General features: G+C 53.2%; 1 protein-coding gene across 2 annotated transcripts in view; it reads left to right on the forward strand.

The window, feature by feature from the left end:
- The window catches only part of CREB3L1 (cAMP responsive element binding protein 3 like 1), a 35,336-nt gene that overhangs the window by 16,304 nt on the left and 6,142 nt on the right, over nucleotides 1-12,890 (forward strand). For both annotated transcript variants that reach the window (XR_008616528.1, XM_007124989.4), the window contains exons 2-8: nucleotides 3,090-3,318; nucleotides 6,436-6,620; nucleotides 8,901-8,979; nucleotides 10,811-10,968; nucleotides 11,614-11,763; nucleotides 11,917-11,975; nucleotides 12,163-12,231. Coding sequence is in view for 1 of the 2 variants with exons in the window: in XM_007124989.4 (XP_007125051.1) it covers nucleotides 3,090-3,318; nucleotides 6,436-6,620; nucleotides 8,901-8,979; nucleotides 10,811-10,968; nucleotides 11,614-11,763; nucleotides 11,917-11,975; nucleotides 12,163-12,231 (929 nt within the window). In the remaining variant the exon portion in view is untranslated. The remainder of the gene's footprint in view (nucleotides 1-3,089; nucleotides 3,319-6,435; nucleotides 6,621-8,900; nucleotides 8,980-10,810; nucleotides 10,969-11,613; nucleotides 11,764-11,916; nucleotides 11,976-12,162; nucleotides 12,232-12,890) is intronic.

Below are 12,890 nucleotides of genomic sequence, written 5' to 3' on the forward strand. Positions count from 1 at the left end.
GTTGCCCCCAGAGGTCCACCCAGCACACAGGGAAGCCCTGAGCAAGGAGGACTGGGTTCTCTGAGTGTCCCCCACCCCCAATCCGCCTGCCCCTTGGCCGCCCTCCCCTTCCACTTGGCTCCCACCCTCTGGAAGCTCTGTCCTGCTGGGCCTTTGCTGCTGTCTCCAGCAGGTGGGGTGGGACTGCTCACAAAGCAGGGGCCAACTGATCTCCCTCAGCAGGTGCCTGCGGGCACCCCAAAAGGGGTCTCTGAGAAGGACCTGGCTCATCTGCCTGGAATCCTTTAGGGACCCCAGCCCAGACTGGAGGAAGTTTCTCTCCTCTCCCAGGCCCAGGGAAAGGGTTTGGCAAACCCTTATCGCCTGAGAAGCAGCTGCCGGAGAAATACCTTAGCAGCTGACTCACTAGGCTCTTCACAACCCCCTCCCACTGGCTCACACCAGGCCTTTGAGAGACCCTGAGAGAGAGAGAGAGAGACAGAGACAGAGGGAGAGAGAGGGCGCCCCCAGGTGGGCTGACCCAGACTCTGCTGAGGGTGTAGCTAGCACAGTCCAGACTGTGGCTGGCTAGGTGGCTGGGGGGCATTGCACCCTTAAATGGCCTTTGGCTGGGATCACAGTCTTGGAGACTTGTTCAGCCTCTGACTTCCTGGTACTGCCTCACCCCAGGCATTGATGGGATGAATGACATACTGATGGCGTTGCCTCTGGGGTACAAGGCACTGTCCCTCCACCAATAGCTGTTGAGTGTCTATCCTAGGCCAGGGGATGGGACCCAGCAGGTGAACAAGTCCAGACCCTACTACCTCAGGGAGTTCACAGTCTGACAGACAGGCACCTCCCGATCAGGGGAATGTCTGCTGTCACTGGGGGAGGACTGGGGTGTGACTGGGGTTGTGGATGCTTCCCTGCTTTCCTTGGCTCCCTGAGCCTCGGTTTCCCTACCTGTCAAATATAGATATGCAACTTCCTTGTCTCCTTGGGTAATTGTGAGGATTAGATAAGACAATGCATATGAAAGCACTTCAGAAAGTTAAAACCACAAGAAAAGTGTAGGATAGGGATGGTAAGTTCTGACAAGCTGGGGAGAAGAGAGAGTACTTAAGACGATGGGTTTCTGAACTCATTTTATCATGGATTCTCTGATCCATGCTTTGTTTGGAGGAAGGACCAAGCCACCTCCCTGCATTGGCTCCAGGCTCCATTCACCTCAGGCCCAGAGTTAGGCTTTTGATAATAACAATGGCTAACAGTTATCGAGCACTCACTGCATTCTAGACCCTGTTCTCAGTGTTACATGTGTTTGCTGTATAGATGTATACATATGTTATTTGTATACATGTGTTATATGTATTTCCTCATTTTACCCTCATAATCCTATGAGGGTAGCATTAAGCACCTAACAAATATTTGATCCTCATTACAACGGTGAGGTAGGAACTATTATTTCCCCCTTACAGATAAGGAAACTGAGACCCAGTGAAGTGAAGTAAACTTAGCAAGGAGTGAGCTAGGAGTCAAAAGCAAGCTTATCTTCAGAGCTTGGGCTCATCCCCTGGCCCCCACACACAGGTGCTCATGTGGCTCTGAATCTTATTCTCAGACAGAGGGCTTTTCTGCTCATCCCTTCCAGACTAGGACAGGCTCCAAGTATTCCAGGCCAGAAAGCCAACAACTCCGGACTCCAGAAGTCAGTCCTTACCCACTCTCCAGGTGGGACCCCAGGGCCAGAAGCAAAGCCCCAGAAAATTCATTCAGTCAGTAAAAAATGAGTGAACAGGGAGCTCCCCTGGCTGTTCAGTGGTTAAGACTCTGTGCTTCCAATGCAGGGGGCGCAGGTTCAATCCGTGGTCAGGGAACTAAGATCCCACATGCTGTGTGGCGCGGCCACACAGAAAAAAAAAAGAATGAACAACATTCCCTTACATATTTATAATTCTTTAGAGAGAAAAAACAAGCACCTCCTATGTGCCAGCCACTGGATGCTTTACTAATAAGAGGTTTGTTGAGTAACTACTATGTACCAGGGACTATTCTAAGTGCTTGACATGCATTAACTTGTTTAATCTTCACAATAACCCTAGCAGATAGGAACTATTATCATCCCCACTGTACAAAGGAGGAAATGAAACATAGAGACCTTAGTCAACTTTCCCAGGATCGTGGAGACCAATATTTTTCAGACTATTTTGTTTCTGAGAAATATATTTTACATCCTTCCCAAGAACATACACACACGCACACACACACACACACACACACACACACACAACTGAGATTTAAAAAAATCTACCAAGTATTTAACTTCCCTATGTGCACTCTGATATTTTTCTACTCTATTTTGTTCTGTTTTCTTTTTTCTTAAATTCTGGTCGTGACCTACTAAATTGATTTCACAACCCATTAATGAGTCACCACCCACAGTTTGAACAGCACTGAGTCATAGCTAGGAGCATCAGGGCCAGGATTCAAATCCAAATGATATGGTTCTGGAGCCTAATCTCTTGGTATAAAGAATGGCTGGGAAAAGGGAGACACTGGAGGCATGCGGACAAGTGGGGACTGTACTAATGAGGGGGGCAGAGTCCTCAATAATCTCACCACCTTGCATTCCAGCAAAAGAGAATACAAAAGTCACTGATATTGCCTTTGGAATGCAAACTTGCTGGCATAGATACACTTATTCTTTAGTAATTAGTCCTCCCATGAAGGAAGTAGGGTGGACTGAGAAACAGACTTGGGCAATCTAAGTGATTTGACCAAGGTCACAAAGCCAGCTCTAAAGCCCTATGTCCTATCGCCTGGAATCTTTCACACCATCCAGGACTCACCCTTGAGAATACTGACGGAGAGGCTAGAGACAGCGGTGGAGGTGACAGTAGTGATAGAAATGATAATAGCTGGTATGATGATGTGGGCCGGGGGGAAGTTGGTGTTGGTGGTGGTATTGATGATGGAGGGAAGAGTAATGGGGAGGTTGCGGGGACAGCGGTGGTGGTGGTGGCAGGGCTGGTGGCACCACCAGAGCAGCATCTGTGCCCCCTTTCCAGGGTGAGCTGACTCCCTCCTCTTCCCTCCCCCTTTGCTAGCACTTCCCTGAACACCTGGACCACTTTGCAGAGAACATGGAGGACTTCTCCAATGACCTGTTCAGCAGTTTCTTTGATGACCCCGTGCTGGACGAGAAGAGCCCTCTACTGGACATGGAACTGGACTCCCCCACGCCAGGCATCCAGGCCGAGCACAGCTACTCCCTGAGCGGTGACTCAGCACCTCAGAGCCCCATTGTGCCCATCAAGATGGAGGACACCACCCAAGGTAAGAAGGGGTGGCGGGGCCCAGGGTACCAGACCCAAGGAGGGACACCAGACCCAAGGAGGGACAGCAGACCCAGAGGAGGGACACCAGACCCGAGGGGGCTCCCACAAAAACCTCTCAGGGGAGCCCCCCGCCTTTTTGTTCTTCCGCAAGTCAGACCCAGAAGGGCACTTCTCAAGAGGGTCTTTGGCTGACTTAGGTCAGTGATGTGCAAAGGGTGGGTCCCAGACCAGGGGCAGCACCTGGGAACTTATTAGAAATGCAGATTCTCAGGTCCCACCCAGACCTGCTGGATCAGAAACGCTGTGGGGAGGATCCAGCCTTCCAGGTGATACTGATGCATGCTTAGGTCTGGGAACCAGCCTTAGATGGAACAGCTGGCGGGGAGGGGAGGATTAAACAATAAATGTGGACAAGTCACCAAGACTCTAGAACCTTACCACCTCCTCACACTGTGATGTCCTCTGAGACGTTACCTGGGCGAAACACCTGCACCCTATTTTTTTTTTTTTTTTTTGCCACATCACACGGATCTCAGGATCTCAGTTCCCCGACCAGGGATCGAACCCGGGCCCCGGCAGTGAAAGCCCGGAATCCTAACCACTAGGCCACCAGGGAACTCCCCTGCACCCTCCTTTTATTGCCAAAGGTAGGGTTCTCTAAAGCTCTCCTCTCCCCCACCTCCCTCCCTTTTAAGCAAAGGGCCCTTTGAGTTTTTCCTCTCAGGTGATCAACATTTGAGAACTCCAGACTGTGCCCCACCTAGAAATGGTCTATTTGGGCATTTCCTCATATGGCTCCATCATATTTGGACACATGTCTTAGCCTTGATAAGCCTCAGTTTCTTCATCTACAAATGGGAATAACAGTAAACATTTCTATAGCACTCTCCAGTTTACAAAGTACCTTCGTGTTATTATCTCATTTGTTTCTCACAACTCACAGGTGAGGTCAGAATCACTTTTATCATACTCCCCATTTGTCTGATAAGGAAAATGAGACTTCGGGAAAGCTGAGTTGTTTAGGTTACGCACACAGTAAGTGCAGAGCAGGGACTTGGGAGCAAGCAGGCCCCCTGATTCTAAACCTCACACCCATGCCACCACCACACTTGCCAGCCTTAAGGGGCGCTAAAGGGTACAGGCTTTGGTGTGCATCCCGGCGCCTCAACCGGCTGCTGTGTGATCTTTAACAAGTTGCTTAACCTCTCTGGACCTCGGTTTCCTCAATTACAAAATGAAGACACTAGGTATCTTGAGAATTCTGGCCAGGATTAAAAATATATATATGAAAAGTACCCAGCTCAGTCAGTGCCGAGCACATTTCATATATATGTGTGTGTGTGTGTGTGTGTGTGTGTGTGTGTGTGTGTGTGTGTGTGTATATATATATACACATATATATAATTAGTGACTATTTCCTTATGTGTATAAAAGTCCTATTAAAACTATCATGTCTAGAACCATGAACAGGGTTCTTATTCCTCTTTCCCTTTGGAGGACAATGGTCTTGAGTGAGTGTTTTAATCTTCTCAACTATTAAATGGGCAGAATAGCAGCGCCCGCCGCCAGGGCTGGTGGGAGGAATCCACAAATTCATATGCAGCAAGAGCTTAGAATTAGACTCAGTGCAAGAAGTGTGAGCTGCTTCTGAGCATCTTTGAGATTCCCCAGGGGCAGAGACGGGACTTTGTACCCGGCCCCCATCCAGGCGCTTGAGGGCAGGGACACCTTCTGGGGCTTTAAGTGGCTCCAAGGCTCGTGGCTGTGGAGGTCTCAACTTCCCTGTGTGCCCTGGCCTCAGCCCAGCCTCTGGAGGTCACCTCGATGGGGTGTCAGGCCCCAACCTGGGGAAGGGTAGCATGTTGGGTGGACAGCCTCCCAGCCCAGCAACTCCTCACCACCCCAAGTCTATTTTTAGAGCAGTTTGTCTGTGGGTCCTTTGCAGGGGGCAGCTTCCCGGAGGCCAGCGGGCTGGCCCTGTAATTTGGGAAGATTGTGGGTGTTCTTGGAGCCCAGGGGCAGCCTGCAGCCCAGAACTGAGGCCCTCAGCCTCCCAGCAGGGCGGGGCCTAGCCTCTGAGGTGGGATCAGGCAGCTGCTGGCCCCTCTCCCCACCCACAGTGGGTTCCAAAGGCTAGAGTCCCCTCTAGCCCACCCATGCTGGCTCCTCAGACCTCTGCCTCACCAGAGCCAGGTGCTGGGGCCACCAGGGGCAGGGCTGACTCCGAGTGGCACCCATCAGGAAAAGGGGGGATGCCCAGCAGCCCTGTGACCCAGGTGAGGCCAGGAGGCCCACGAGGTGGACGCTGCCCTGGGAAACCTGAGCATCACTCCTCACTCCCCACCTGCCCCCCCCAGGCACCAGGTCCTGTGGATTCTTCCTTCTAAATTTGTCTCCAGTATGTTCCTTCCTCTCCATCCCCACTGCCACTGCCTTAGCATGTGCCTCACCTTCTCTCGCTGGACAATTTCAACCGCCTCCTGCGGGTCTCCCTGCCTCCCTCTGCCGGGCCAGTCTGCACACACAGGCAGAATGATCTTTTCTAACATTACAAATCTGAGCATGCTTAAAACTCTTCAGTTACCTTTAGGACAAAGTCGCAGCTCCAAGGCCCTGCCATCCCTGCTGGCCTCTCTGACCCCATCTTCTCCTTCCCTTTGAGTTCTAACTGCACTAAACTGCTCGTGACTCTCACCAGATCCCCAGCACCTAGCACAGTGCTCAGCAGACGTTTACTGAATAACAATAATTGTATTCACAATAGCTGCCATTTATTGAACATTTACTTCTTGTCAGGTACTTTTACAGATGAGAAAGCTAAGGCTCAGAGAGGTTAAGCAGCTTACCTAAAGTCACACAGCCCGTCAGGAGGGGTCTGTTGTCCAAGACCACTCTGTAAACTGCTGAATGAAGAAGATGCCCCCACTTCTTCTGGCCCCAGCCCACTCCGCCCTCCTACCTCACAAGCGCCGCCCCCTGCCCTTTTCCACCTGCCTCCCGGTATACCCTAGCATCTCTCCACAGTCCTGTCCAGAGCAGCTCCAAGGGGCCAGGAGAGGGGCTGAGCCCTCTGCTCTAGGAGTCCCCTGAGCCTGGGTCCTGCCCCCTTCCCTAGATGTGGAACACGGAGCGTGGGTGCTGGGACACAAACTGTGCTCGGTCATGGTGAAGCAGGAGCAGAGCCCGGAGCTGCCCGTGGACCCTCTGGCTGCCTCCTCAGCCATGGCTGCCGCTGCCGCCATGGCCACCACCCCGCTGCTGGGCCTCAGCCCCCTGACCAGGCTGCCCGTCCCCCACCAGGTGAGCCTGGGGACTGTTAGTAGGGGCTGAGGGAGGGAGGAGGGATGATGGGTCTCTGTGGGAAGAGCAATCCAAAGCCCTGGGCACACAGGGGCTCTGTGATCAGGGAGCAATGTGACCCTCAAGTCTGAGAGTCAGAACTCCCAGACCAGGCCCCTGCCCATCCCTTGGGCCATCCCTTCACCATCCTAGAACGGGCTCAAACCACAGCACCCTCGGAATAAGCTGGGGCCCTCACTGTGTGCAGAAGAAAGATGACAGGGACCCAGGCAGGGCTGGGCATCAGGGGCCCAGTCGAGGGTCTCAGGGAAGGAGATAGCCCAGGCCACTTAATTTTCTCAAAGTGTCTGGATTTTTAAAAAGGAAGAAACATCTAAATGGAAATATAAGAATTATGCCATATTTCAATTGTTTATCTTCATGAGATGAATATTTTTAACCCACACCCTCATGCCAGCCCTCACCCCCTTGAATGTATAGATAAGAGCAGTCGGCTGTAAATCCAAAGTTGACATCCCAGATCCCTGGCTCCTGGGAGAGGCCCTGCCTGGGGCCCAGCTCTGCTCTCATTTGTGCTCTGGGCATGCTGCCTTCCCTGTTTTTTCCTCAGCTTCCTTCTCTGTAAAATGGGAGCATGAACTACTGCTAAGGGGGTCCTACCGCTGAGTCTACAGCATGAGGGTTACCTTGAAATCCCTAGAGTCAAGGTTTGGCTGGCACTGCCCCCTGCTGGCCACACAGCTCACCTGATCAAAATGTACAGGACCAAAAGTGAGAAAGGTCAGCCCCTCCTCCTCCACCAGGGACCTGAGGATTCAGGGTTGGCTGCAAATGGGGAGGATCTTTTGGGACCACCTCTAGGACAGGCTCTGCGACTCCTCAGCCCTCGCCATAACAGGAAGGGAAGGCATGATGGCAGCAGCAGCCAGGGTCTTGGAAGCTGCGCGCCTGCCTCAGAGAAGGAAACTGAGGTGGAAGGGGTTAAGCAACTTGCCCCACACTGCAGTCAGAAGCAATGGAGCTGTATTCCAAACTCAGCCGCCAGACCCTGGAGCCCACACTTTCCACCCTAGTGAGGCCGCGACCCCCTAGTGGAAGGCACAGGAACCAGGAGTTGGTATGACAATGATGAGCGTGTGACCCACATCTGAGCTGTCACCCTACTGCATTGCAGTCCCTTCATCTGTCACTTGAGGCCTGAGCTGTGATGTAGACCAGGGAATCTCCAAGGTCCCTGCCAGCCTTAACCTCCTGGGATTCTTACTCACCTGCCTAAATTCGGGATTCTGGGTCCCACCCACGATATCATGACCTCTCTGCTGGCTGCAGACCTGGAGGGGAGAGATGGCCCTGAAATCCAACACCCAACACAGTGCCTTTGCAAAGAGAACACCCCTTGTATGTGTGTTGGTCCTCATGTGTAGGAAGCCATGCCTGTTGATGTCCTTTCTGGAACAGCAAGTTGGGATGGCATAAAGAAATAGGAATGCATGTTTATTTAAAGCATTAATCTAATTCTATCTGTCCCTTGCTTAAAAACCCATTAGGGGCTCTTCATTATTTCAAACTTCTTGGTCTGGATTCTATACACCCTCTCCCCAGGCCCTCCCCCCAGATCTTCTGGTCTTGTTTCTCACCACTCCACCTCTGACACACACCCCTACACTCTGGACACCCTTAATACTTGCAGTTTCCAGATCTAGCTGTGCTCTGTCTGGCCTCTGTGCCTTTGCAGATGCTTTTCCCTCTTCTTGGAATGCCTCTCCCCTCATCTACGTCCTGCCCCATCCTTTATCTGGAATACTCCTATTTATACATCAGGACTCAAACTTCAGCTGCTCAGGGAGCTTTCTCTGGGCCCCCAGCCAGTTAATGCCTCCTTCGTCTGTGCTGTTGTTACCGCTCATTGAACAACTACGATCTGCCAGACATTACCTCCCGTCCTCATGGCAACCCACATGGGCTCACAGTCAGTGTAGGGTCAGCCTCCACCAAAAAGATGGCCCTGGCCTCAGAGGCCACAGGTGGCCCTCCTTCTCTGAGCTTAGAGGCTAAACAATGCTACTTGGCCACCATTCTCTTTTCTTAGGTCTACTTGACTTCTCTAAGCACGAGAACTTGCCTCTGCTCCTCTGGAATGTGCCTGGAACCCTGGGCCCAGATACTTCCTTAATGCTGCAGGGCAGACCCCCAGGCCCAGGGAGAGAGGGAGGTTGGATGGCATGGTGGGGACGGGCCCCCCCGGGGCAGCTGACGGAGCTGGACCTGTCTCTTCCTCAGGCCCCGGGAGAGATGACTCAGCTGCCAGTGATCAAAGCAGAGCCTCAGGAGGTAAACCAGTTCCTCAAAGTGACACCAGGTAAGTGTGTCCAGAGAGGGACTCTTCCTCTCCAGTCTTGGGCAGACTGCATTCTTTACTCCCATGGTCCAGCCCACCCATCTCCCTCAACACCTCCCATCTCCCCAGAATATTCTCTCCTCCCCACCCTGCCCATTCTCCATCCCTCCAGTCCCCTTCTTACACAATCTACAGCTGTCATCAGTATTATCAACACCTTCTCACCCCTCCCATCATTCATTAATTGAAGTCCACTCTATAGCCATCAGTCCATCCATCCATCCATCCATCCATCCATCCATCTATCTACTCATTTATCCATCTATCTGTCCATCCATCCATCTATTCATTTATCCATCCATCCAACTAGAGTTCACTGGGCATCTCCTAGTCCCAGGAAGCTGGGGAAGCAGAGAGAGAAGACAGTCCCTGTACCCAAGTAGATCACAGAGTAGTGTGAGCCACGGACAAACCACCAATTATACAGCAGTGTTATGGATTAAAGATGGCAGATCCCCAGGAAGCCTTGAAAGCACATCCCCAGACCTGACAGGGGAGAAGAGAAGAGAGGAAGCTTCTTGGATTGACCAGAAAGAGAAAGGGCTAACTGAATCTTGCCAATCCCACCTCATTAATTCATCAAACATTGATTAAGCATCTACTGTGCTTATTCAGGCCCTGGACTAAGTACCACAAGGTTTAGAAAGATGAATAAGGCCCAAGTTTCACCCTCAAGTTGGTCCCAGCCTCTGAGAGAAGATACAGAATTAACAGGAGGTAGAAAGGGACCAGTGTGAAAACACCTTACATTGTAGGGTGCCCTTCATTTCATAAAGCATGTTCCCATACATTAGCCCGTTGCATCCTCCTGGCTCCATGCAAGGAGTCCTTTCACTCCCATTCAGCAGGGAAGTGAGGCTGGGAGAGGTTAAGTAAACATAACTGTAGGTCACACAGTTGTGGGGTGCAACAGTCGAGACTTGAACTCGGGTCTCTCTGAGTCCAAGTTCAGTGGTCTTTACAGTCTGGCATCCATAATAGGCAAATGAGAGCCAAAGAAGGGAGAGGGAACTCCTGCAGGAGGCAGTCATGGGCCGAGCCCAGAAGGATGCAATGCTTCCTCCTGCCAGCGTCAGCCCGGCTCTGCGGTGCAGTCAGCTCCAGATTCCCGCACCTGGACTTCAATCTGGGCATTCTGTGCTGGCCTGGGAGCTCTCCCTGCAGCAAGGCTCTTGGTCCTCTTGGCTCTGCACAGGCCTCTTCCTGACCACCTGCAGAGCGTCAGTCTTCCTGATGCTGTGGCCTCAGAGAAGCAGCACAGAAGGCATGCTGGGGAGAGCAGTGCTCCTGGTGGGTCTGCTGAAAGCCCAGTGCCTGCTGTCCTGTTACCCTGAGGTTGAAAATGGACACCCTGGGATTTTGCCGTGGAAAGAAAGGGACAGAGGCTGTGGCTTGACCAGCCTGATCCCCATGGGTCTTGCTATAGGCAGACTCCAGTCACCTCCTGGGGTTGCCAAGTTGGAGGCTCAAAGATCCTGAGCCCTGTGAAGTCAGGGGTAGGGGAGTTATCCCAAGAATCAAGCCTCTGTGATATCCCCACCAAGAACCAGGCTTAAAGGAGCCAGGCTTCTGTGGAGTCAGAGATGGGGTGACACTCAGGAATTGTCTTCTGGGACATCAGCTCGTCTTTCTGACATGGCAGAGGGGCTTCTGATGTTATAGCGGTCAAGGTCCCAGCAGCCAGTCCCACAGTCAGTCCGGGCTGTCTTAGGCCCATGCTATGCTGAACTCTGATTGTGCGACCAGAGCTGGGGTGCCACCCTGCTAACCTGGCTTCTCCTGCTCTCCCCAGAGGACCTGGTGCAGATGCCTCCGACGCCCCCCAGCAGCCATGGCAGCGACAGCGACGGCTCCCAGAGTCCCCGCTCTCTGCCCCCCTCCAGCCCCATCCGGCCCATGGCCCGCTCCTCCACAGCCATCTCCACCTCCCCCCTCCTCACTGCCCCTCACGTAAGCAGCTGGGGGTGGATTGACCCTAGGGTCAAGGAACTGAGTGCCTGGGGAGCCCTAAGCCTGATCCCCATCCCCGTCAGAATTCAGAGAGGTGCCTGCCTGGCAGATGGGAGTGACAATCTTTTAATCGTGCCTTAGGGTAAATAGGAAACAGGTAGAGTCCAAGAGGCCTGCCGAACCCACACTATTGCAGAGCCAGGACTAGAACTTGACATTCCTCACCTTCAGGGGGACGGCCCAGGCTGCCCCCAAAGAGCACTGTTTGGAGAACAATGTTCAGGAGGCCCAGAATCCACTGGGATGGGTGTGGAACCTCCCAAGAGGTGGTAGGTGTCTGAGGTGGGTGCTGTTCAGGGGGCCCTGGACAAGTAAGCTTTGAGGCTGTGGGTTCCAGGATGGGATCTCGGGACCACCCCACCCCCAGCAATATACTGAGGGCCAAACATGCCAGGCTTCCAGCAACGTCCTGAGCACTTGATACATGTTATTGGATTTAATTCAGATCTGCCCCTTTTTCAGATGAGGAGACTGAGGCTCAGTGAGTTGAGTGCCTTGCCCAGGTCATGCGAAGAGTAAATGGCAGAGCTTGAATTTGAATGCAGGGCTGTCTGGTTCCTAACTATCATGTCCCCCTTACCACAGAAATTACAGGGGACGTCGGGGCCACTGCTCCTGACGGAGGAGGAAAAGCGCACCCTGATTGCTGAGGGCTACCCCATCCCCACAAAACTCCCCCTCACCAAAGCTGAGGAGAAGGCCTTAAAGAGGGTCCGGAGGAAAATCAAGAACAAGGTAAAGAGTGAGCCAGACCCTGCCCCTGCCCTGGGGCTTCCCTGGTTTGAGGGGAGGGCTCTGCTCCCCTGGAGATGCCAGCCCTGAAGTTAGGGAGCCCCAGGAAGTGGATATGTGGTGTGGTAACTCCCGTTTGGGGGCTTCCCCCTATAGATCTCGGCCCAGGAGAGCCGCCGTAAGAAGAAGGAGTACGTGGAGTGTCTAGAAAAGAAGTAAGAGGTCTTGGGCAGGTGGGAGGCTTGGGTGGCCTGGGCCCCACTCCCCAGCCTGGCCTGCTCTCCCCAGCCCTCTCTCACAGGGGCCGGGGGCACAGGGACTAGGATGCTGGTGGGCAGGGCTAAGGGGGCAGCAGTGAGTCTGGGGGCTGCCCCTGAGCCTGTGCCTGCTTGGCCCCCGCAGGGTGGAGACCTTTACATCCGAGAACAATGAACTGTGGAAGAAGGTGGAGACCCTGGAGAATGCCAACAGGTGGGTGGTGCCACCTGCGTCCCCTCGGCCCCTGCCCTTCTGCAGCCAGTGCCTGGCTATGGCATAGCTCTGGGAGGCAGGAGAGAGGAGAGGTCGCTGAGTTCAGGATGATGGGAACCCCAGAAACAGGGACTCTGCAGCCTGGGACCCTCAGTTTCCCATCTAGATACCAGACAGGGCTGGTAAGGTGCTTAAATGTGATGATACAGACCAGCACAGCAGCAGCCCCTGGGAACTTGTTAGAAATGCTTATTCTCAGGCCTCATGCCGGGCCTATTGAATCAGGAACTCCAGGGGGAGGGTTCAATGATCTGTGGTTTTGTTTTGTTTTGTTTTGTTTTTTGCGGTACGTGGGCCTCTCACTGTTGTGGCCTCTCCCGTTGCGGGGCACAGGCTCCGGACGCGCAGGCTCAGCGGCCATGGCTCACAGGCCTAGCCGCTCCGCGGCATGTGGGATCCTCCCGGACCGGGGCACGAACCCGTGTCCCCTGCATCGGCAGGTGGACTCTCAACCACTATGCCACCAGGGAAGCCCCTGATCTGTGTTTTAATAAGCCCTCCAGGTAATTCTGATGCACCCTAAAGTTAGAACCTACCGGTGTACATGCTTGCCACCCAAAGCGAGTTTCTCAGACCAGCAGCATTAGCATCACGTGGGG

Source organism: Physeter macrocephalus, unplaced genomic scaffold (genome assembly GCF_002837175.3).
Source record: "Physeter macrocephalus isolate SW-GA unplaced genomic scaffold, ASM283717v5 random_74, whole genome shotgun sequence".
In the NCBI taxonomy this organism is placed as follows: domain Eukaryota; kingdom Metazoa; phylum Chordata; class Mammalia; order Artiodactyla; family Physeteridae; genus Physeter; species Physeter macrocephalus.